The sequence below is a fragment of the Oryctolagus cuniculus genome, chromosome 3, assembly GCF_051225735.1.
Source record: "Oryctolagus cuniculus isolate XC-2025 breed Fujian yellow rabbit chromosome 3, ASM5122573v1, whole genome shotgun sequence".
NCBI lineage: Eukaryota > Metazoa > Chordata > Mammalia > Lagomorpha > Leporidae > Oryctolagus > Oryctolagus cuniculus.
Window position 1 is genome coordinate 79,752,222 of NC_142869.1, and position 26,365 is coordinate 79,778,586.

Sequence of the window (26,365 nt, forward strand, 5' to 3'; positions counted from 1 at the left end):
AGATAAATATATTTACCCCGAATGGACATCATACAATATATACATGTAATGAGACATCACATAGTACCCTATACACATATACCATTATACAAATTTTATGACTTTCAAATTTGTTTAAAATAAATGAAAAAACAAAATGAATTTATAAATAATTACTCAGTATTTTTAAATTTTAAGTTCTATTATGGTAAATAACAACATATTAATATGAACTGATGCTCTTTTGGGTGCTTGGTTTTTCAGAATGTAAAGGGATAACTAGTACAAATGCTCATAATAACAAATCATGATTCACCTCTAGTAAAGCTCAGATGTAAAGAAAATGAATTATTAGATTTATTGTACATAAGGTATTTTAACAAATCACATATGTAGTCATTAACTTATTTTTTTTAAAATTTGAACTCTTATTGATCATCAGATATTATGCTAAGTCTGAAAATACAAAGGAAAGATAGTCTACCTACAAGGAGTTTACAATACAAACAGAAAAAAGACAGAGGTAAACTCAGCAAATACTAATTTGAGCACTTGGCAACATCAGGGCACAAAATGAATTTTAAGCAGCAACTTCTCTAATGAAATTCAATTTGGTAATGCAATGCAATCCACAATTTTTCTACCAAATTAAACTATATAAAAAACTTATTATTCAATTGACTAATAATTAGATAGGCAAAATAATTGTTCCACCTTGGCTTTCAAAAAAAAATTGAATTCCTTTCAAAACCTTATAAACAAGCTTTATAAGTCAGTGTCCTATTATAATTGACATGTCCTATTATAATTAACAGCTCTACTCTCAACTTTTTGGTTGGGTTTCTGCATTTCCATCCCATTACTCATAAAATATTACAAACTGGGGCCGGCGCCGCAGCTCACTAGGCTAATCCTGCACCTGCGGCGCCGGCACCCAGGTTCTAGTCCCAGTTGGGGCGCTGGATTCTGTCCCGGTTCCTCCTCTTCCAGTCCAGCTCTCTGCTGTGGCCCGGGGGTGCAGTGGAGGATGGCCCAAGTGCTTGGGCCCTGCACCTGCATGGGAGACCAGGAGGAAGCACCTGGCTCCTGGCTTCAGATCGGCGCAGCGCGCCGGCCGTAGCAGCCATTTGGGGGGTGAACCAATGGAAGGAAGACCTTTCTCTCTGTCTCTGTCTCTCTCTCTCTCACTGTCTAATTCTGCCTGTCAAAAAAAAAAAAAAAATTACAAACTGTCCTAAGTTGAGCTAACCTTTAAGACTAAGGAATTCCCATCTCAGTTTTCATTAGATGGCTGATACCCATTCACAAATTAGGTATCTCTCATTAGTCAAAGAAATTGATATAAGTGCATTCTCTGTTCTCATTCTAACATGTATACAACATGTATATTTCCCTGTTCTATGTCTGCTTGATTAGACAAACAGTAACTTTGAAATTGACATTTTCCCACTAAGAAAATCTTGATTCCACACTTGGGAAAGGGAGAATGAGAAGGTGAAAGAAAACCTGGGCATACATGCATTTCCCTTGACATAACACGCTTCTTTCATATTATATCCCCTATATCTTATAGGTAATGTACCATCTTTATATCTTAGAAGGGGAGAGAGTTTATGTTAGAAATATACTAAAACATGAAATAAATCTTCCTGAAAATAACAGTATTCATACTTGTAAAATACAAAAAAGAATATTTTTTTGTGATACCATGAAAACGCATGATATTAGTATGGAAACACTAAAAGCAAAGATACAAGGAAAGTCTTTTCATAGAGTTCTAGATCAGGTGTATGGGGCTAATGAAGCTTTTTAGTCATTCTCCTATCTTTTCTCAGGTTTAGTAAATAGAATGTTTCTCATTGCAGTGAATTCAATAGTGTCCTCCCAAAATACATGTCAACCTGAAACCTCAGAATATAATCCTATTTGAAATAAGCATATTTGCAAATGTAGTTAAGGAAAAAAAGGGAGGATGAAATCATCCTGGATTAGGATGTGTCCTAAATTCAGTGGCAGGTATTTATAACATAAAATGCGAAAACAAGAAGAAACACATGGCAGAACAGCACCATGAGCTACCAGAAGCTAGACAGACTAAGAATTTTTCTTCCTGTAGAGCCTTCGAAGGGAGTGTGGCCCTGCTGATACCTTGATGTTAGACTTCTGTTCTCAAAAACGTGAGAGAGAAAAAAAAAAAAAAAGCTTAGTGTTTCAAGCCACACAGCTGGTGGTAATTTTTTATGTCAGCCATATGAAATTAATGTATTCTTAAGTTGGTTTTTTTTTCTGAAAATTGATGAAAAAATGCTTTTTTTTCCAGTTTTTGTTTTCCTAGAAGTAAATATCAATAGTTATTTCACATAAAAGCATCAAACATAATTTGAACAGATAAGAATTTAGATTGAATCCCAAGCACAAGTTCAAATTTTCAGATTTCATAAACACAGGAAAAGTAGTGTACAATATTCATTGGTCCTTTTTATGGAATTTGAAATATTTTTCATCTATGTTGAATAAGTAACATTATTAAATTATTTAGATGATATCCAAGAAAATATTAAATTCCATTTGTTCATTTACTCCTGAATTTTAAGTTAATGCGAACTTTTGCATCTGCTCTTTCCTTTAACAGGAAATAAGAACACATTTCTGTATCATGCTGGGGAATATAAATCAAATAAAACAGTTATATACTACTACATTTATGTTCTGTTCTTATTTTTAAGATCTTACATTTTTGAGAAATATATCTCTGAGAAGTTGATGAAAGCTCTTTCCAGTCCAAAAAAAATCTACATACACATTTGCTTATATAAGAAAATGTGTACGCTTTAGGAGGGAGATCACTAAATCCTTGAAATCTATCTACAGCTCCTCTTAGTTTAGATTTTTAAATTGGGGCCGATGTGGTGGCATAGCAGGTACAGCTGCCACCTGCAATGCCAGCATTCCGTTTCAGTGACTGACAGGTCATGTTCCAGTTCCCTGTTAATGGTCTGGGAAAAGAAGGGAAAGATGGCCCAAGTGTTTAAGCCCCTGCCATCCATGTGGGAGACCCAAATGAAGCCTCTGGATCCTGGCTGCAGCCTGCCTCAGGGCTATCTGTTGCTGCCATCTGGGGAGAGAACCAGAGAATGGAAGATCTCTCTCACACCAACACCACCACCACCACCACCACCACCACCATTCCATGATACTCCACTTTAAAAAAAAAATACTCCCAGGTTAAGAACATCTGAATCTACATAAGGGAATTATAGAGATGTGAAAGATATTCTGTAGTTTTTTGGTGTGATGTGTGCTATTAGATAAACTATCATTGTTTTTTCCCTTATACCTTGAAAGTACTTTGCTTAAAACTTGATTTATAATATTGACAATGATGCTTACTTTGGCAGCACATATTCTATGAGGAATATTAATATATTCTAATTTCATTAAATGAATTTTCTTGATAATATGAAGTTTTAAAATATTATATTCATATGTGCTAATTTATTCTGTATTCAAAACAAATTTTTCACAAGGAAATTTTATAGCAGAGTATGAAGGCATGGGATAAATACAGAGAAATCTGGTTCAAAGTAAATTATCATGAAAACAGGATCTCCAAAAGTTATGTGGCCTACTAGGAGAGAATGATCCCAATAAACTTAAAAAAATACCTCATCTGTCATTAGGGTTGCAATTGATCTGCCAATCTCATGGTACTGTTGACCCTTTCCTAGGGGTCCCAGAAGAATGAACAAAAATCTGTAAAAAAAGGAGAAAAAGAAATGTTTCCAAAAAAGAATTATAAAAATAATTTCAGTAGCACAGTATTACTCATATCAAAGTAATTAATTAAATGAGAATTCTGAAATTCTTCCATGGTTTTTAACAGTTCATTATTATTTTGAAACATTTTACAGTGATTGACTCTAATGCTTAAGATTCCTGAGCAATGCAGACATATGGCTATTTTTATCCTAATATTTCCCCATTTAGTTATCTATATAGCCTATGCAGTTGATACTGAGAATTTTAAGGATTCTAAAGTCCTTAGTGGAAGCGAGTGGGAAAGTAAAATATGATTCAACATTTCTGAACTAGAAGGAAGAAAACTCACCTGTATGAAAAATAGAGAATAGTTCAAAGGGGGAAAAAGAGGTAACATAGGAGTATAAACAAAAGCAGAATATATGGTCAAAAATACTAGATATATGTAAAATTTATATTGCCTATAAAAATTATTGTCAGGAATCAAACATCAGTTAGGCAGAATAAAATGAGCTAATAATCTATTAATTCCAATGCTAGGGAAATAAAATTAGCAATTGTACTACAATACTCCATCTAAATTAGCTCGAAGGTCTGGCAAATTCATCATTACAACTTGTACTTTTAAAGAAATCAATATGTTCTCTAACTTTAGAGATGTGGTAATTGCCCTGTCTCTGAGAAGGTCAATGCTTCAGGAAAATTGTGAAAATTAAAGTATGCCCTATATTCTGTGGTATAATTCTATGGTGTTAATTTGTTAAATGGTTTATGCTATAAAATGTGAAGACTAATGGCTTTATTAGGTGTTCTGAAGTAACTACTATAATTCAATCCTTCATTTGGTTATGATTTTAAAAGTTTGTACATATTTTTACATGAGGCAGATATTATACAACCATAATAGGTTATGACACTAATTTTTGTGTCAGTGTTAACTGACTCCAAGTCAATCTGTATTATATAGAAATAGCCACTACACGTTAAAAACAGAAATAGTCTAATATAGTAGCAGATGATTTATCAACTATCATACCTTTAAGTAATCTCTTAACCTATGGTATCTTGCTATTTTTCAGGCTTCTTTTTCATGGTTATTTTTAAAGCCCTAAAAGATTATTTTATGACATTTCTATGTGTTCCCAATATATTCATGGCATGCCCTTTTGTTCTCCTAAGAAGAGATAATTTGGAACCCCGAATAACATGTTTTATTTATCTTACTAATCTTATGTCTGTCATTATTCTCTTTTTCTAACTTATCTGTCATTTTTCACCTTTCTTAACTAAATAGTCTACTCTTTTGATTCTTTCCTTACAGAGTCACTCTATGGTGCCCCTAATTTTTCTTCCATTTTTCTGTACACATTTGCAATGTGTGTAAGAAAAGAGGTCACCTAAACCTGATATTTCTCAAAGGGAGGGCATAAAGTCCCATGATGACTTTTTTTTAGCCCTGCAAATTTTTCTTTTCTGTTCATTGAAATATAGGAACTATTACTGTCGTAAACAGCTACCATTTACTCAAAGTTCATCAGACACCCTCCTAATTTGTAGAATGCAATGACTGCTTTTATTACTGAGAAGAATTCTAGACTGCTAAAATAATGTCTGTATAAGTAGTACATTTGACATCTTAAATCTGAATTCCGGGTTCCCAGAAGCTCTGAATAGTTTATCGGTTGTGCATTAAAAAATATACTCTTAATCACAGTCAGCTGCACTTTGATACACTCAGTTCACCCTTCTCTTTTTAAAAAGAAGTTAGTTTGTATCAGAATCCTCAGTATCCCTCCACCAGAATAGACAGAAACTTCTCTCTATAACCTGAACCGTAACTAGGTTCCTCTCTCAAACCAGAGTCCCACAAAGGAATCCTGAATCTCATTCCAGCCAGTTGAGTCTTAACAAAATGAGGCCAGTCTTGGCTGATCTATTTCATACCTGTGGAATAGCTAATCTGTTATCAAAGCATGAGTGATATCATTTGCTATGTTTTGAGTTAAGGACAGAGATCTACACAGGGAACTTATTCTAGAAACCTAGTTGCTATAACACCTGCCTGTTTATCACTTTATCTTGGCTAAAGCATTCAATGTTTGGAAGAGGAAGCACTCTGGAATCATGAGACAGCCCTAGTGTCAAACACAAGCCTTCAGCATATAGGAAATGAGGCCCTAGACAATATGTTTCACTGTGTATACAAGACCAGAGTTAAGGCTATCTGTGTATAGGAATCATATTTAATGGTGGCAATGGGGGAGAAAACAAGGTTCCTGAATAAGTTACTGGGAACCTGATGTGCCAAGGAAATCAATATTAGTTTATTTCATCTTTCTTTCATTCTTTTTTTTACAGTATCTACCCATGGAAAGCACATATTCATAAAAATAGGGAGAATGATAATGTTACTTAATTGCACTAGAATTTTGAAGGCCTACTCTTACATAAGCAAAACTGTAGAAACTGATCTTTGAGCTAGACCACATTCCCATAAAGAATTCTCTTTCATAAGCATATAGTTTAATGTAATCTTTGAGGAATTTACCTAAAACATAAAAAAGGGCTTGTATAGTTAAACAGATCAGCGCACCTCAAGATGGGAAGCATGCTTAAAATAAAACACAGATGTTTGAAAGGGAGGAGCAAACGATAGACTTATTATTCTCCACAAATGAAAGAGACAACTATTTTGTGAGTTACACGTTAGTTACTAGCCAAAACTCCAGTGGAAAATGATATTTAATCCTCATTTTTCCCCAAAACAATAGCTTATGGCAAATTTTCAAAATGCTCTTATACTCTTTACCTGGTTGGAATTGGGACTTCAGCCAGTCCTTGAAGCAAGACAGCTGGCGACAACCTGACAAACGCCACTACAGTTCTATCCAAGAACTCCAATTCTCCCACTAAGATGTTTGACGCTTCAGCACCTGGAGGAATTTTTTTCATAAAATGTAGATCGACCTGTGAGCATTGCAAAGTAAATAAAAGGATATCAAAACTGGAAAAACTGGATAAACCATATCCTAGCAGGGTGCTTCACATAAGATAACCCATCTATATCTATATAAACAGACACACAACATCTCATTTGCCCTTTTGTCTATAAAAATAACTTTTCCTTTACTTTTGTGTTATTTTAATTTGACATTAATAAGATGAATACTGCAGTTTTTTATCCATAATTCCTTTTAGAAGAATATTCTTTAGTATCAGCAACCTTGAAATTTTAGGTGGGACAGTATATGCTGTTAAATTCACATTAACCACAACTTAATTAGTATTTGTCAATAGATTTAATATCTTCATAATACATTATCTTAAATTCTGTATGATATATATTTCAATTAATCCTCAAAATATGCATATTTCAAAATATATGTAACATGTTTCTCTTTATAGTACGATTTATGATTTTAGCCTTCATCTTTATTACTATTGCCTTGTATTCTTTACATTCTGTGTGGCCTGATAATTCTTCAACTCTCTACTTTCTCATCTGAGAATTTAGATTTCACAGAGTAGAGAGAACAAGAATTAAAGTATTAATATTTGGAGCTGCTGAAGTTCTGATATGAGATGTCTGTGATTGAAATGAATGCACATAAAACATGAGTGATCATTAACAAGAGAGGGTATAAGCTGAACAGATGAAGTTTGACAAATGAATGTAAAATATCTTTAAGAATAGATAGCACTTTTGATGAATAGGACATAAGTAAAAACTAAGCACTGACTTCAAAATAAATTTTATAAGGCCTATTTCTTGTTTCTGATTCAACTGAGTTGCTTTTTATGGAACTGTCTTCAGGGGAATAAGAATTTATGTGCTGTACTAATTGGTTTTATGCTCTGTTAATGAAATGGGGACCAACGATTGAAGCAAGAATAGCCAAGAGAGAGATGAAAGAGCTCTGGCAACTATAAGTGAGACTGAGATTTTTTTAGGCCAAATATTTTTTTATGTTTGATGATTTGAGCATACTTTTCCAAGAAGTTTAAAATGACAAATTTTAAACTTTTAGGAGTACCTTAGAAAATCCATAGCCAAGTTAGTAACTGCATTGCTTTCTGAAATTGAGACCTCAGTAAATCTATTTAGAAGGCTTATAATTAATTCTATAGCCCAAGGTATGGAATATACATTTGATCACAAGGATAAAATATAAAAAATAACTGTAGTACTCCATCCATCAAAAAATCACATAGAACCAATATTATATTTTATTTTTTAAAGATTTATTTATTTATTTGAAAGAATTACAGAGAGAGAGGAAGAGAGAGAGAGAGAGAGAGAAATCTTCTATCCACTGATTCACTCCCCAAAAGGCGACAACGACCAGGGCTGGACCAGGCCGAAACAAGGTCTCTTACATGCGTTCAGGGGCCCAGGCCCTTGGGCCATCCTCCACTATTTCCCAGTCACATTTGCAGGGAGCTAGGTTGGAAATGGAGCAGCTGGGACTTGAAGCAGAACCCATTTGGGATGCTGGGGTCACAGGCAGCAGCTTTGCCAACTATGCCACAGCATTGACTCCCCAATATTATATTTTAAAGGAAAGGAAGAATTATTTAACAAAGCAAAATTGCTTACAAAAAATATAGGATAATTATAAATTTCAAATTTTAAATCTATAAATATACCTCCAAATATAAATTTGAAAAGTCAAAAAAATACATTGGAAATGTTATATAGTAGATACAGAGAAATGCAAATCAAAACCACAGTGAGGTTTCAACTCACCCCAGTTAGAATGGCTTACATACAGAAATCAACCACACAAGATGCTGGCGAGGACGTGGGGAAAAAGGGACACTAACCCACTGTTGGTGGGAATGCAAACTGGTCAAGCCACTATGGAAGTCAGTTGGGAGATTCCTCAGATACCTGAATATAACCCTACCATTCAACCCAGCCATCCCACTCCTTGGAATTTACCCAAAGAAAATTAAATTGGCAAGTAAAAGAGCTGTCTGCACCTCAATGTTTATTGCAGTTCAATTCACAATAGCTAAAACATGGAATCAAACTAAATGCCCATCAACAGAAGACTGGATAAAGAAATTATGAATATGTACTCTATAGAATACAATACATCAGTAAAAAAAAAAAAATGAAATCTGGTCATTTGCAACAAAATGGAGGAATCTGGAAAACATCATGCTGAGTGAAATAAGCCAGTCCCAAGGGACAAATATCATATGTTCTCCCTGATCAGTGACAACTAACTGAGCACCTAAGAGGAAACCTGTAGAAGTGAGATGGACACTGGTGAGAAACAGTGACTTGATCAGCCCTTGTCCTGACTGTCGAGGAATAATTTACTATTTTATTCCTTTTAGTATTTTTTGTTCTACTTAATACCATTGATTGAACTCTTTAATCAACACACAATTATTCTTAGGCATTTAAATTTATCTGAAAAGGAAAAGTGATCCCCGTTAAATATAAGAGTGGGAATAAGAGAGGGAGATGTACAGTTCAGCACATGCTCACTCGGACTTACCCCTAATGGTAGAGCTAGAAACTTGCCAGGGGATTGCAATTCAATCCCATCAAGAACATAATCTTTTAACTTATAGGCAACAAAAATGTTTACTTGAATAAATAAAGTTTCATGAAGTTCATTATGTAATATTGTTTAAGATTTAAAGCAAGATTTTAGAGTCAGAGACCTCTAGCCAGAGTGGCATGGAGGAGTGCTTTTGTATTTAGTTTTCAAGGTAGGAGAAATGCACACATTAAAAATACTTTAAAATGTAATGCTTTACATTTTTACTATAATGCAGTTTCCCAAGAAGGGAATAAAAGATGTTCCATATACTATTTTACCCATGAGAAAACATAATAATATAATCTTCATAAGGTTTTCAGGGCCTAGGAGAATAAACAGTTCACCACCCTACTCTACCTTCCAGTGGTATACAAACCAATTATATAATATTAATATACTGAACCAGATCTTAAAATAAGAAATGAGATTTTTAAGAAAATTTATAATTGATAATCAAGATGAACTGTATTAGTAATACCTGAAGCTTAAATTTGACATAGAAATCTTTCTTTAAACTCATTTATTACTCCACACATGCTGTGGTCTTGAGTATTAAAGTCTGTGACTCAGACAAGTAGCAGTTAAAAAATATCTGCCTTTAGATGATATTTAATTAAATCAGGAAATTAATAGTATATGTTAAAAATAGTCTCATTTTATAACAGAAAAGATATGATTTTTTAAAATTACCCACCTACTATGTAATTAATACCAATTATTTAGAAAAGCATCAAAATACAGAGAATTTAATTTCAAGAGTAGTAATTGGACTTAAAATATAATCTATTACAGTTACATATCAAGGGTAGTCATTAAGCTATATTCTTCCTCAAGCAGGCATGTATTTGGGAGATAATAAATAATATATTATATAACTATATTATTATATATATCTGTATATTCTATTAATCCTGGGTAGCTATATATTTTTATATTTTTATTACTAAATAAGCCTTGAAAAATCTTATTTGGCAATGTACTTTTTTAATACAATGTTCAAAGACCATGACTTAACATTCATAAGATTGTAACTACCTAAAACAGCCTGGGGACCTAGGTTAAATTAAGATAATCTTCAGGTGGACTCAAACACTTGGAATAGACATAGAAATCCTGGCATTTTCTGATCCCCTGAACAGGCTCTTGAAGGAACCAAGCTACACTCTAAAGTCTAGATTTGCACTCATGTTTCTGGGTACTCCAAACCCCACTTTTACACTAAGAAGGGGAAGCTCTTTTACTTTTAGACATTCAAAATGTGAATGAAAAACAGTTGTATCTCAAGGAAACAAGATTATACAGAAGACCACAGTGGAGATAGAAGTGTCTGGACAACGTACATACCAAGAGATGCAAGAAAAACTGACAGAATTTTAGGGAGAAAGTTTAACCCCTATTCCCATTTTAAAATTCAAGAAATTTAAGAGACCCTCAATGTGGGGAGCAACTCGGACTAGACTAAGTTACTGGAATTAAGACTTATTCTATGCATCTGCTCTCCCACAATATGGCGCTGGGAGAGGAGGAAACAGCTTCTACACAGCTGCCTCCAGTTCAACCAATAAACAGCAGGACCTGCTCCTGATTGCAGGAGAGCAGCGTACTCGGCGTGTGGGTAGCAGAGTTGGGATTGGCGGAAGAGGACTATAAAGGAGGAGAGAGACAACATGCACCGGGAACATCTATCTGAAGGAACACCTGTGCAGCCCCCGAGAGAGCCGGCCAGCGGTGTGCCGCTCCCCCGCGGAAGTGGGGAAAGTGGCAGGGGGAACCACCCTTCCACGGAGGTGGAAGGGACGGTAGCCAACCCGGGAAGAACCAGCAGCAAACCCGGGGAGGGCCGAGCAGACCAAAGAACAGCGCAGGGTCCTGTGTCGTTCCCCCTCGAAGAGGGGGAGTGACACCTCAAGAACTTATGTCTGTTTTTTTTTTTTAAATTTACTTATTTGGGGGCCAGCGCTGTGGTGCAGCTGGTTAACACCCTGGCCTGAAGAGCTGGCATCCTATAGGGGCGCCGGTTCTAGTCCCAGGTGCTCCTCTTCCGACCCAGCTCTCTGCTATGGCCTAGGAAAGCAGTAAAAGATGGCCCAAGTCCTTAGGCCCCTGCACCCACGTGGGAGACCCGGAAGAAGCTCCTGGCTCCTGGCTTTGGACTGGCGCAGCTCCGTCCGCTGCGGCCATCTGGGGTGTGAACCATCGGATGGAAGACCTCTCTCTCTCTGCCTCTCCTCTCTCTATGTAACTCTGACTTTCAAATAAATAAATAAATCTTTAAAAACTTTACTTATTTGAAAGCCAGAATTATACAGAGGGAGGAAGAGACATGCAGACAGACACACACACACACACACACACACACAACACATAAACACGGAGAGAGAGAGAGAGAGAAAAATCCACCATCCACTGGTTCACTCCCCAAATTCCCACAAAGGGTACAGCTGGGACTGGCTAAAGCCAGGAGTTTGGAACTCCATTTGGTTCTCCCACAAGGGTGGTAAGGGTCCAAAATATTTGGGCCATATTCTGCTGCTGCCCTGGACACATTAGCAGCAATCTTTTTAGGATGTGGAGTAGGTAGGACTTGAACTGGTGCTCAGATGCCTGCATTGCAGGTGGTGGCTCAACCCACTGAGCCACAACTCTGGCCCTGAGAAATGATGTCTTGAGAAAAACTGGCCAGTGATCTTGAGTAGCTCTCTTAATCTCTCTGGGATTTGGCTTTCTCACTAACTCAGTGAGAGGATGTCTAAGGTTTCCTACAGTTCTACAATGTAATAATGCAACTCTTTGTAATACATTTCACATTCTTTTTTTTTTTTTTTTTTTGACAGGCAGAGTGGACAGTGAGAGAGAGAGACAGAGAGAAAGGTCTTCCGTTTGCCGTTGGTTCACCCTCCAATGGTCGTCACAGCTGGCGCGCTGCAGCCGGCGCACCACGCTGATCCAATGGCAGGAGCCAGGTACTTATCCTGGTCTCCCATGGGGTGCAGGGCCCAAGCACTTGGGCCATCCTCCACTCTACTCCCTGGCCACAGAAGAGAGCTGGCCTGGAAGAGGGGCAACCGGGACAGAATCCGGTGCCCCAACCGGGACTAGAACCGGGTGTGCCGGGGCCACAAGGCGGAGGATTAGCCTAGTGAGCCGCGGCGCCGGCCAATACATTTCACATTCTGACAACAGAGGCAGAAGAAAGTCTTCTGTACACAGAAAATTATGTGAAACCTTCTTTGGATCATTTGAAATAGGAAATATATGAACTACATAAAATAGCTGTCTTCTATGGTCAGTTTGTGAAACAAAGAAACATACTGTCTTGACACATCTGCTTCTTGAATACACTATAAGAAGAGCTAAATCCAGACAGCTAAGATAATCCTTGAATGAGTAAATTTGATGGGCCTATCCATGGAAGGGATTCAATATATGTAGATAACATATAGTATCAAATCACATGAAATGAATAGCCTTTCTTTAACTTAACTACTCTAAATTTGATGGGGTGTGGAAGCTACATATTAAAGCTTCAAATACCTAAATGGACAAAGAAACCTAGAAATTAGCTGAGCTATGATAAATTCATTGATAAATTGAACTCATTAAGCTAAAAGATGTTTAACTCACACAACTGCAGTATCTAGCAGTAAAATCTGTTTCCACAATGATAAATCACAACTGTTCTTTCCAAACCCTACTTCTCTACCTTCTTAAGCTATAAAGAGTTCATCTTTTTTTTTTTTTTTAATTTCAAAACTAAAGGCCTAAATGTTCTTGCAGGATACATTCAACAAATTCATCCCAAATACTCTTCAAGACACTAAAGACCCAGTAAAGATCAAAACATATTAAATCCTGGTCCGGCATTTGACACCCCTGTTTCCAGTATAATTAACAACAATATCAGTAGTAGTACTAACATTTTGCTGAGCACTTACTATTTGCCCAGTACTTTTCCAGGCTCTCTTTTTATATTATGTCATTAAACTCTACAATGAAACTGTAAATAGTTATTAATCATTATTTTATAAGTAAGAAAGCTGAAATTTAGAAAAGTTCTCCAATATCAGACAGCTTACAAATGATAGAGTGATGATTAAAGATCTCTTTCTTAAAAAGCTATGCTCTTTCCAATGTGTCATATTAAAGACTAGGAAGACACTTGGATAGCACTAAGCAAGAGATTCTAGAAAGTTTAATTTGATTATTAAAACAGGAATGCATCAGTGAATGGAAATGCAATGAAGAATAAAAGGATTAAAGGAAGAAAATCTATTTTTCACTTTCTGTACTCATGATTGTTGTGAGGAATCTGAAGATGAGACAACCGTCTCCAGTTGGCAATATTCCTTTATGTTCCTAAGTGATAAAGAGTATTTATGAAGGATGCAAAGATAGGTCACACAACTTAAAAAAATTAATATGGAGATAGAAAATTCAATGTAATAGGGTTATATTACTTTTAAAAGTTAAAATATAATAGATTTCAAAGGATGAACTATGTGGTTTATAATCATTATTTTTGAGGCTGTTAAATTTGCCCTTGTTAGACTGTTAATGCTTGTATAAATAAACAAGAAACTTTTATAATTGCTGTTAAGATATTGTGTCAATTTAAGAATGTCAGAAATTAAAGATACAGTAGTTTGTGACAATTTTATTCCAACTTGCAGATGAATGAAGATGTAATGTTTTAAAAGGTAACTTTTAAAGTGGCAGATGGAATACATTTGAATTGACCTTAATATTTGAATCACATGCCTCCACACAGTGAAATGAGCTTTGAACCACTGTAGAAATATATCCCAAAAATGCCCTCACCTCTCTCTCTTGCTGGTGTGGAGGTCCTTTTTCATGCCTTTGTTTCATCCCACATGGACTAGTTTGCCCCTTTTGTTGGCCTCCCAGTCCCTGCACGCATAATTAACAGACTTAAGCTGGTACACCATGCTCCCACAGAGACTCCACCAGGCACCAGAGAGCATGCACATAACTAGAATTAGATCATGTAGGCATTGACATGGGGACTCGAACACAGGTCAAAGGTTCAGAACCTTGATTCAGGTTACTTCCTTTATGGCTGCTGCACATTCCCACCTCTTCCCACTGTTACAGTTATTGCTAGTATTAAGGGAATTGTTAAAATATTTCACTGAGTTACTACTCAGAGTTGCAGCCACTCAGATAAGGAGAGTGGTCCACCCTCCTTATTTTTGGTCATATTGAAACTCCTCTTTTCAACTCTTACTGTGCCATTATGTAACAACAGTGCATATACAATACCAGGAATATGTTAGCCAAAAGCGCATTATATCCACTGACTCATTATTTTCTCAAAACAGATTCTGTCTCCAGTTAGAGGTGTCCCTCCACATACTCAGTCCTTAATACATTTTTATTCAAAACTCTGTACAGTTTTACCTTGTTTGCACAAGATTTCCTTACACTAATGCCTTTCTCCGTATTATAATTACAATGAAGCATTACATTATGAAATGCTTTCCCACAAATAGAGAAAAAGTAATTATGAAAACAAAATGAGCAACAATTTTAAACAATAACTTAAATTTCTTTAGTATTTTCCGTAAGGTTCCTGTTCTTGTTATTGGAAGAGATACATTCTATCAAGTGGCTGAACCCTGAAGATTATGAGTAAAATCCTGTGGGCTTAATGAAATAGAAATAATAATTTAAAAATTTGACAGTTTAAAGCTTTGGCTAAGAAACAAAAAAAGTACATGTTAAAAATTGTGTCAACACCTTTTAAAATGGGTAGTAATCTCTAGTAGCAATTTAGCAGCTTACTTAGATGAGAGGGAAGAATGCTTACCTTGCTAAAATCAACAGTGCTGTTTTCTCTGCTAACATCATTTTTGTTTTCAACACTGGCTGGAGCAGACTGAGGAGAGACAACCTGACCTGCTAAAAGAGATTGTTATTACAGAATACAAACAATTACTTACATAGTTCTAGACATATTGAGTGAAGTATGAACTTCAATTAAAACTAGACTAACAGGTTTCTTAATGAATTTATGATGTGAGCATGAAAGGCCAATATAAATAGATTTATATCAATATGAAAGTTCTTATTTATCAGTTCCAGATAGAAATGGGAGAATTCAGTCGAGAAAATTGAATTAAATTTACAGATTAAAACTCTAAAATATTAGTCTACACAGAGAAATCATCTATGAAAATACCTAAATACAACTATGAATTTTCAATAATTTCTAAATACCAATTAAAGCTATATAAAAAAGACGAGATAGATGTCTGTTAAGATTTCAGCTCAAACTGAAAAAATTTAAATGTAAAGCATAAGAAGACAAACATTTAGCTGAAAATTGCACAGCATAATTTTAAATTTTTATTGCATCTAAATAGCCAAACAAATAGGAAAAAGTTATTTGGCAATAACTTTTAGAGATTTCTGTAGGTGGGATTCAGTTAAAAGTATGGTAGCTAGATTCTGGGAAACTTCCACCAACTTCCCAGAAAATCTATGAATATTCCTCCCCTTTATTAGGATGTACCTCCTCTTTCCTGAAACAATCTATGTACTGTTAAACAGTTTACAGATGGGACCATCCCCTCTGCACTCTGCGATGTGAGAAATATCAATAAATTTGAATTGTGTAAGTTTTCCATTAATGCTAACTGAAAATTATTTTGCAGTTCTTTTCCACATATTATTTTAGTGGATGGTAGAGCTGGGAATGTGACAATGACTAGAATAGTTTAAATTCCACCATTCACTATGAAATATTTTTTTTAAAGATTTATTTATTTATTTATTTGAGAAGTAGAATTACAGACAGAGTGAGGGAGAAACAAAGAGAAAGGTCTTCCATTCTCTGGTTCACTCCCCAAATGATTCCAATGACCAGAGCTGAGCTAGATCTGAAGCCAGGAGTTTCTTCTGCGTCTCCCACATGGCATGGGGGCACAAGCACTTGGGCCATCTTACACTGCTTTACCAGGCCATAGCAGAGAGCTGGATCAGAAGAGGAGCAGCCAGGACACAACAGGCACCCTCCGCCCTAGGCGGAGGCTTAGCCTACTATGCCCACTATGAAATCTTCTTTGCAATCACAGGCAATCTGAGACCTGTTCACAGTTAACAATTAAATGACAAAAATAAACTAGATTTACTTATTTCAAATGTATCCTTCTTCTTTAACTTCTTATTTTCTCTTGCTATTTTTAGGGTGAAATAAGTAATAACAACCTAAATTTGAAGCTGTGCCAAAATACATCTCTTTTTCTCATCAGTCTTAGACATGTAAATTATTCTCCCCACCTAAGTCTCCCTTCTACCTAACTCTCAATTTTATTCATGGATGCACCTGTAGTCTCATCTTCTCAAACTGCTGTAATCTCTCTAAAGTCCATGCGCATATTTTTAAAACAATATTTTCTTTAAATTTTCTCCTCAAAACCCGCTTGTTCTTTGCTAGGTAGAAATTAACATGTGATTAAAAATATTACTTACTTTAAAATGTTACCAAAGTTTTGCTTCTGGACTATAAAAACTCTTAGGCAAGATTCATTTATTAAGTTACACTTTTTGAAGGCTTAAAATTGTTGTATTGCCAAACTGTAATAAGCTTAAGATTCATTTACAACTTAAATACTTCTATGCTAACACTAAACAAACTAAAGTAATATATTTAGTGAAAACAAAAATAAAAATAATTTTGAAACATATTGACCTCAAGCCATGGTCACAAATTCTGATAAGAGTATATTCCAGGGAAACAAATAAACTTCAAAGAAATGTCACATAAGCTACCTAGGCTATTCTCATTCTCCCATTTCTAACTGCAGTGTGCAGGTATGACTGTGAACCATTCATTAGCAGCCATTCAATTTACAATTTTAAAAAACCTCTGACATAATGCATTTGTGCTACTAACAGATGTCTTCAATCACCAGTTTCACATCATTTCTCCATATTTTCATGAGTTACAAGGTCATATATATTTAAACATAAATTTATTTAATGTTCTGTAAAACTGAGCAGTGAAACTAAAGTTATGAAAAAATAAAACAAAAAAGTATCTGCTTTCTTACAATAATTTATTTCATCTGGTATAAAACTATAATTGTTTAATTCTGTCAGCAAACATATACAAAAGAAACGTGAACCATGTGAAAAATCATCAGCTTTGAAAAGATTTAATTTGGTAGAAAATATACTGGAACTTAAAATTTGAAAATTTTAAATGTTTATGTATTCATTTGTACACTTCAAGCAGAATATGTCATAAAGTAGCTTCAGCTCATGCCATATGTTTAAAACACTGACACTTGTATTTCCTCTTGTAATTAATTATAATTAGTATGGCAATATTATATGTACTATTCATAGGGATTAAAATATTTTGAGACTTCTTGTGCTATGCTATTGTTCTAAAAGAATACAAATTTTTATAAAAGACTATCTTATAAAGTTAATAACCAGGAAGAGATTTAGAAAGTATTTTCTATGACTATTTTCAAGAGCTGTACTAGATGACAGGAAATTCCCTTCTAGGTTCCACATATGTTTATTGAATGTATGCTATTAAGGAAAAAAGTATTAAAACTACCAGTCTATGGTAGAGGAATATAAACCACAAGTTTCATATCTTTTATTTTTTTGGAGTAGTAGTTAGTAATAAATGTAAGTAGTTAAATACATTTAATTGTATGAGAAGTCCTGCAAAAGTTTAAAGAACATCTCAAATCTTGGTATAATTTCTAAAAATATATAATTCATTCAAGAGAGATATTAAATGTATGGATATCCAATGTATTTTTTTGACAATTTGAAAAGAGACAAAAAAAAGTATGGATATTATTACTTTAAAATGAAACAAGTTTAGTTTGGGATATTTTGAAAAAAACAGAGGTCTTTAAATAAAGATTGGAATTTGATTTGCTATAATACAAAATTAAAATTCACATAGGAATCATGGTCCAGAGAACTATTGGATACAAAATAAATGAAAATACTTTTTAATTCTATTATCAATTAAAATATTTGTCTTATACTTATCTATTTTATATTTCAGTTACTACCACCAGTCAGAAGACGATGGACTTGGATTTTAAATTAAATTTCATTAACTCAAATGCTATTATGTATAAAGAATCAATACAATTAGATTTTGAATGAGCATATCTTTTTTTTATGATATCTAAGGTAATACAGTTTAAAGAATGACAAATTTTGGTACAAGATTTTACCTTCAATCAGAAGTGTGTTTCCTAATAGAGTAATAATGAATTTGCTAAGATATTATCTGCCCAGAAAAATAGTATGAAGTTAGGATTTAGTATTTACATATGTGTGGAAGCTTTATGAATCAGAATTTTATTATTTTTCTAATTACTATCCCATTATTGTAAACATGTTTTTGTTTACTTCTTTGAATTACTTTTACTTTGCCCATTGATCACCACCCATATGTCCTGTAAGCAAATATCATTGTAATGTTAAATTTCCTTTGTTATTGTGACATCTAAATGAGTTTTAGGTATGACTGTGAAAAAAGGCATTTGAATCAGTAGTCTTAGTCCATGCAGGATAAAATGTTCAGAAACTGATGAAAAGTGAGTATCATTAGTATCAACTGATTAGTGTTTAAGACTGTTCAGGAATGGGGAATGTCCAGCCCATGGGCCCTATAAGGCCTACAAAATCATTTGGTCTACTCCTGCCAAGATAACATAAGCAAGATTCAACATTAAATAGATCTATAGCAGGTTAATTTTTAAATTGATAATTTTGTTTGATCCACAAGTGATGTTATAAATATGCAAATGGCCCTTGGCAGAAAAAAGGTTTCCCACATCTGATAAACATTTGAAAAATCAAACATCATCCTTCTCTACCACAGTTTGTTTTCTAGCTTGTTAAATTAAAAGAATTCTTCATCTTAAATACAAATTGTAATTTATTTATATATTAGAAATTAATGTATGAATTACATGATATTCATATTAGCATCTGTTTGAATTAGTACTCTGTGAATCATTAATTCATGTTTTTCCTCTGAACTTCCATGTAGGGATCATATATCAGTCACATACAGTTATTAAAGGACATGTATTTTGCTAGGGAAATTTATAAAAGATGTAGGAAATCATGGGAGAAAGCTGACAGTAATTCAAACTGCTGACTAGGGAATGTAAGCGCCACGTTTCTGCTTGCTGTAAATGTTCTCAAAGTCTACTGAGAGACTGGCATAATAGCTTCCTTCCTCATAAAGTTTTTGGGAGAAACATGAGATTACATAAAATATATTATTTCATAATTTTATGAAATATGAATATTATCAAAGCACCTGATTGAAATAGTAAATATGTTCTCAAAGAATCTGCTGAATATTATAGTAAGTCATTTAAGTCCTGGCTATAGTTCTCTTCTTTAAATAAATTATGTACATATGTATTGTAAAAGAGCAGCTTTTAAATTTCTATTTGGCCAAATTAAAATCAATCGAATAACATATCACTTAAGTATATCATTATTTGCAGCTGCGAAATCCACTGTAAATCGTGTGCACTAGAAGGAAACTGGGATGAAGACATGGAGGTACAAAACTATTAACCTAGAGACCAAGCTGGTTTACACTACCTCAGAAACCTTCAACGCATTTAGAGTACCCAAAGGGTAGGAGATGAGGGAGGTACAGAGATGAGATGAGCCTGTTAGAGACAGACACAAGACAGAGCAAAATAAAGAAATATAAAGATGAATGACAAACTTACATACATGTGTAACAATACATTTATCCATGGGAATAGAAAACATAAAGAAAGAAGGGCTAAATATTTAGAAAATGTTGATTAGGTGAGCTATACTTCAAAATATGAAGCATGCACATAATTAAACTATGAGAAAAATCAGTGTGCCTAAAAATCATTAATGTACTAAATAACACATTTAAACACATCATACTATAAATATGTTTGCTGTTAAGATGTAGTCTAGACATTCAAAAACTCAGTAACAGCAATATAGCCTCTGAACAGACCCATCAGTTGCATCAAAAATGTCATATTGATTTTCTTAGAACAGTGAGAAATATCTTTATTAAACAATGTTTAATTCCTTCATCTACACAAATCTTTTCATATGTTTTCTCTCAGGCAATTCTAAGAACTATTATTCTAGTTTATTTTCTTCAAAGATAGAACAGTATGAGGGATAAAATTGAAACCTTCAGTATCTTATTTATGAAACTCAGTATTTAACAAACAAGAAAGTATATAAGTATCTAAACACATGTCAACACGAAGCATCCAAAAATAAAAAGTAAAGCATTTGTAAAAGAAATGAATATAAGGCAATAAACCAGACTTCCAAAAACTATAAATATAAGTCATTCACAATACATATGTGTACATTGCTTTAGGGGCTGGAATCTACCCAGGCCTAAACAGTCAACATATACCCAGTCCTTCCAAATCTAAATGTTCTCTGAGAATCTGTAGCTTTGAGCAGTAAATTAGAGATGTTTCTGCTGTGCAACTCCTCTCAAGATCCTAAATAAAAGCTACAACTAGAAAGTATCTAGATTAGGAAGTAGGAAAGATACATGAAGGAAAGGAACAGAGTTAGAAATTATTAGTAAGGAACCAAGTGGAATGAAGACACCTATACCAACAAAACTAAGATTTCCAGATTATTTTCAGGAATGCAACATTTATCACAAGGGTGATAAATTTTAAAATAGGTTGGTAGCCCAAACATCTCAATATAAATAAACATATGGATTAAGTGATAAATACAACTCCTGGTATATTTTGCTTTCTAGGTCACTTATCACAAAAATCAAATACTTATTTTTAGAAAATCTTTCTAGTTTCAGGGAATTATTTGAACATTTTTGATACATTTATTTTGAGTACTTTCCATCCCTACCATTTAAGGGTTCTAATGTCAAAGTAGATCTTATTTTTCTATTATTTTTGCTGTTGTTTTGCCAAATGTAACTGTCACTTTTTATTGAAACATCAGAACCAAGCATTTTAATTCTCACAGTTTTGATGCTTAATGAAAAGTGAAAGTTAAACACAGCATGGCGGCATTAAAAATGCATGGTGAATCCATAGCATCCTGCATCTTAGCCCTGAAGAGAATGTGCAGAATACCAAGGAAAGAATTATACAAAACAGTAAACTAGTGTATTTGGATGTGAGATTGACATCATTTCAAATTACTAAAAAAGGTATGAACAAGAAAGTATGGAATTGTGGAGAAGAGGAGCAAAGAAAGAAACTATTTTGTTCATCTAATCTACACAATGTGGGATATTCACATTTTAAGTACAATGTATGAATGTTTGACTAGAAGGAATATATTACTAAGGAAGCATGCTCTAGGAACAGGCAATTAAGGAAGAAGAAAACCTATTTCATGTGACTCTTTTAGATTTCCTTATGTGAGCATCAGTCATTCGCCAGGGAATTTCTATTGCTTTGCCTCTAAAAGAAAAATACATTAGACAAAAGGAGGGAACTTACTTCTAGAAAGAAAAAATGTGTTCTGTTTTCAAGTTCCTAGAAAATATTCACTTTACTTAATTCCTATTCTATAATCTTAAAAGAAAAAAACAACCTCTTTGCATAAAACATTTTAATGTAGAATATTTTTAAAATGTTAAGAATTACCCTTTGGCATGCTTTGAAATCTTTTTGTATCTCTGTATTAATTTACAACATTAAAATACCTGGCATATTCTGAAATAGATATCAAATCTATATTTATGGTTATGAATTTCACATTGTTTATCTAGTAGAGATTGTCAGATTTTAGAGTTCATAAGTAGATTGAGAACCTTAGTAGTAAAGGTCTTTCACACTTTCCCCCCCACTTCTGGGTAGGAGATTTATTTCTAAATTGGTGAAGTCTATACATATTTTCAGAATTCTCAACACACATAATTATGTAAAGTGTGTGAGGAAGCAAAACAGAGTCATAAGGAAGTGTTATAAGCCTAGGCTTAGAAAACCACTTACTGACAGCATACTCTACAACAATACTTAATTGGATATATGAATCTTGTTATAAATGTTTCCAAGATTTTATTGCCCTAACGTATGCCTCGGAAAGATGTGTGTGTGTTCAGATAAAGGCTGATTGTACAGATGGTGAAAGAAACACTTGAGAACCACTCAGATTCTAGGTTTTGGAAAAACTAAGCCATTTCCTGAATAAGACAAAGGAAGCTCTCAGAAAATCTTGTATCTATGTGTGTCTATATGTAAACCTGTGATTCGTGGCTAAAATTCTATCAATTCTTCTTATGATGAACTGAAGGTTAAAGCAGTAAGGCAGTATCTATGTTTGCATGTTATTACAATAAACAATTAATCCAGTGAATTCCATACCCTCTTTCTTCAAAAAATGTAACAAAATTTTTGTATAGTAAGCATTAACTCAAGGAAGTTTTGTTTATAAATTTGAGTAATTCACAAGTTAATATCCTTACCTCTTAAATAAACACATATTTTATTACAGATATATTTTATTGTCTTATTCCAGTAAAAGCAATGAAATAAAGACTAAAGGCTTTTTCTCAAACGTGTTTATATTCTAAGAAACTTTATGGATATATATTACTGTAAGATTTATTTATTTTAAAGGCAGAATGACACAGGGAGAGACAGAGGCAGAAGGAGAGGGAAAAAGATTTTCCATCCTCTGGGTCTCTTCTCAGATTCACTCAACCAGGTCTAAGCCAGGGTGAAGCCAGAGGCCAGGAACTGCATCCAGATTTCACAAATCGGTGACAGGGGCCCAAATACTTGGACCATCTTCTTGCTGCCTTCCCAGGCACACTAGCAGTGAGCTGGATCAGAAGCAAAGCTTGAATGCTTTGAATGACTTAAATCACCACTCCGTTACGGAATGACAAGCTTCATAAGCTGCAGCTTAATTCACTACACCACAACACTGGCTTTTCATGAGTGTATTTTAATAAGTTTTTTTAGTCATGTACACATAAGGCTATAGTCAAATTGGTAAATATCTCGTCTGTTTTCTTAACATAACCAAACACTAGAATTGTAATTGTAATAAACAGCACTAAATTTATATCTCCCAGATTATAAAAGCTTTTCTTTGTCATTTTTATTTATCACATCATTTAAAGCAATCTGTGATTTAGAATATAAGTGTATTTTAAATATATGACAACATTAAGCAAGTTACATATCCTTAGAGTGGTGGATGGACTCTATAAATAACAAGTTGGCATATATGGCAACACTTTATTTGCACCTTATATATACATAACTGTAGATTTTTATGTAATAACAATGATTTCAATAACATTTGGTCATTGATAGGTCTTAAAAATCAAATGAATATTTGAAAAATAATTTTGCTGTTAAGAATCTATTCTGGGGCTGCTGCAGTTGTGTAGTAAGCTAAGCCTCTGCCTACAGTGCCGGCATCCCATATGGGTGCCAGTTCAAGTCCCAGCTGCTTCTCTTCCAATCCAGTTCTCTGCCATGGGAAAAGCATGAGACAATGGCCCAAGTGCTTGGGCCCCTGCATCCATGTGGGAGACCTGGAAGAAGATTCTGGTTGCTGGCTTCAGAAAGGCCCAACTCTGGCTTTTGAGGCCATTTGGGAAGTAAACCAGCAAATGGAAGACCTTTCTCTCTGTCCCTCCCTCTGTCTGTACCTCTTCCTCTCAAATAAATAAATAAAATCTTTTTTTAAAAAAAAGAACCTATTCTATATTCTGAAGCAAAATTACGTCTATGTATCCTAAAGCTTTTTTCTATATTTTTGTGTATATCCAATTCAATAATATGAAAACTGGTGAAAATTCCTATATAAAGCAGTCTATAGAAAACTCAATTTTCATATATTTATATTTAAAGCATTTCTGAAGCTCTTTTTCACTCCCAAAAGTAGGAGTGAAAAACCTATAAAATATTCCATGCTATCAATATGTGTGCTTTAATCCATTTGTGATATCAGAGTCTTTCCAATAAAGCATTTGAAAATACTTACTGCTAATTTTTATATTTTAGAAGTGGAAAACTTTTATAGCTGATAGAATTTAAAAATTCATGTCATCTGCATGGTGATTCATTTTCCTTCATGAGACTAATGGAAAGGATGATGATAAAGGAGATTCCTAAGCAATTTCTTTGATGTAAATGATGAAGGGTTCAACACATGCCAAGGAGAGAACAATGTACGAGAAGGATAAAATAGTCTGAAGCGTAACCGTAGTAAGTCACGACTGCTAGAAAATGATAGGAAACGATGATGGTCATCTGTGTTTGTATGTGAAGACAGAAAGCAGGGTGGCACGTAGAATGTTGAAAATGCTACTATGTAAACAATACTAAACCCATGAACTAGAGTCAAACTTAATTTGTGTAGAGCCACAAGCAAAGCACTGGCTGGTCTCTTTAATTGTAACTGCTGGTGGAATCTGTGCACTGAGTAACATGAAACCCATTTGTTTTTCCCACAAACAATAAGTTTTGATAATTGTCTATTCTATTCAAAGACCATATACAGCATAAATCAAAACAATGCCTTGCATTCTCAAGTTACACAGTAGAGAATCAGTCATTCTACGGGATTACTAGTTGCTCTGTATGTTTGTTGCATTTGAACCTGTAAGTTCTTACTTTATATTTTCCCTTTATATTGTTTGGTGAACCTACCAGAAAACTTAAATGCTTTGTTAAAATTTCTACAATTTTATACTGGGTAATAAGACTATACATACAGTATATGCACATAAAAACAAACAATTCTACAATAATCTGAATTTTAAGAAATCATTTACAAATGAAATATATATTAAATGACATAGAAGCACCCTGATATTTCAGAGACCTATGGTATACAAAAATAACACAACAGCTAAATACTTACCATTCTTATCCATGGAATTTGGTTCTGACTGTTTCTTGCCAATATCAGCAAAGGAGCGGACAATGGGAATCCTGTTGGTGAGTTTTTTCTGATTCTGGTGGTGATGCTGTTTCATCAGTGCCTCATGGACTCTGTGGCGCACATCTTCATTCAGCTGACCTGAGCTCACTTGTTGGTCAAGCACCATATCTGGAGCAGAAACGTAGGAAGAATATGAACACAGCTGTCACACATGTGCCAGAAGTGAATCACTGATTTCAAATAGGCAGACCCTAAATACTATTATTCATCTTAAGATAGGAATGAATTCTTGGGGGTGGTGGTATTGTGTAAAAGGTTAAGCTGCTGCCTGCAATGCCCGTATCCCATATCAGAGTACTAGTTGGGGTCCCTGCTGTTCTGCTTCCAATCCACTCCCTGCTAATGTACCTAGGAAACCAGCATAGGAAGGTCCGACTCCTTGGACCCCAGATACCCATGTAGGAGACCTGGCTGGAGTTTCAGGCTCTTGGCTTCTGACTGGACCAGCACTGGCTGTTGTAGCCATTTGGCAAGTAAAGCAGTAGATGGAAAATTTTTTTCTCCCTGTCTCTTCATCTCTCTCTGTAACTCAACCTTTCAATAAGTAAGTCTTTTAAAAAACAGAATATAAATAAAGAAATAAATAAATAATAGGAATGCAGTATTTTAAAAATCTCTAAGTATGGTGTTATAAACTGAAGAATAACTTTTTCCTATTGAAATGTTATACAAGAAAGACTTGTGCAAATTTTCACTAGAAACCATCCAATTAATTTTAAAGGTATACTAATTATGGATTATTTTTCAAAAAGATAAATTATGTTGAGAAAAAGTTTCTTTGTGTTTTCCAGTATTCGCAGGGAATAAAGCTTCTTCCCCTCCTAAGTGTAAGGTTTAACCTCAGGCTGATTTTCCTTAGGGTCATAATGTGATTGCCAGTCATGACAAGAAACTTTGTTCGCATCTAGCAAGAGGCTAGCTTTTTGTGACTTTCTCTTAAAAGAAGAGTTCTTTTTCTCTTGGCCAGAAAAATGTTCAAGTCTACCTGATAAAGCCCTCTCCAATTTAAACCAATCTCTGTCAAATAAGATATTCAAATGATTGTTTACACTAATCAAGAACTACCATTCACTCTGGGGTTAATTCTC

The 26,365-nt window shown here is 34.3% G+C and overlaps 1 protein-coding gene across 13 annotated transcripts in view; it reads right to left on the reverse strand.

Annotated features, from left to right (window-relative positions):
• Positions 1-26,365, reverse strand: part of SLC4A10 (solute carrier family 4 member 10) — a 329,775-nt gene that overhangs the window by 89,148 nt on the left and 214,262 nt on the right. For 6 of the 13 annotated variants that reach the window (XM_070069865.2, XM_051848034.3, XM_051848036.3 and 3 more), the window contains 5 exon segments: positions 25,197-25,385; positions 15,124-15,215; positions 14,115-14,204; positions 6,548-6,705; positions 3,645-3,732 (listed from right to left, as the gene is read on the reverse strand). In XM_070069865.2, the coding sequence (XP_069925966.1) occupies positions 3,645-3,732; positions 6,548-6,705; positions 14,115-14,204; positions 15,124-15,215; positions 25,197-25,385 (617 nt within the window). 13 annotated transcript variants of the gene reach the window in all.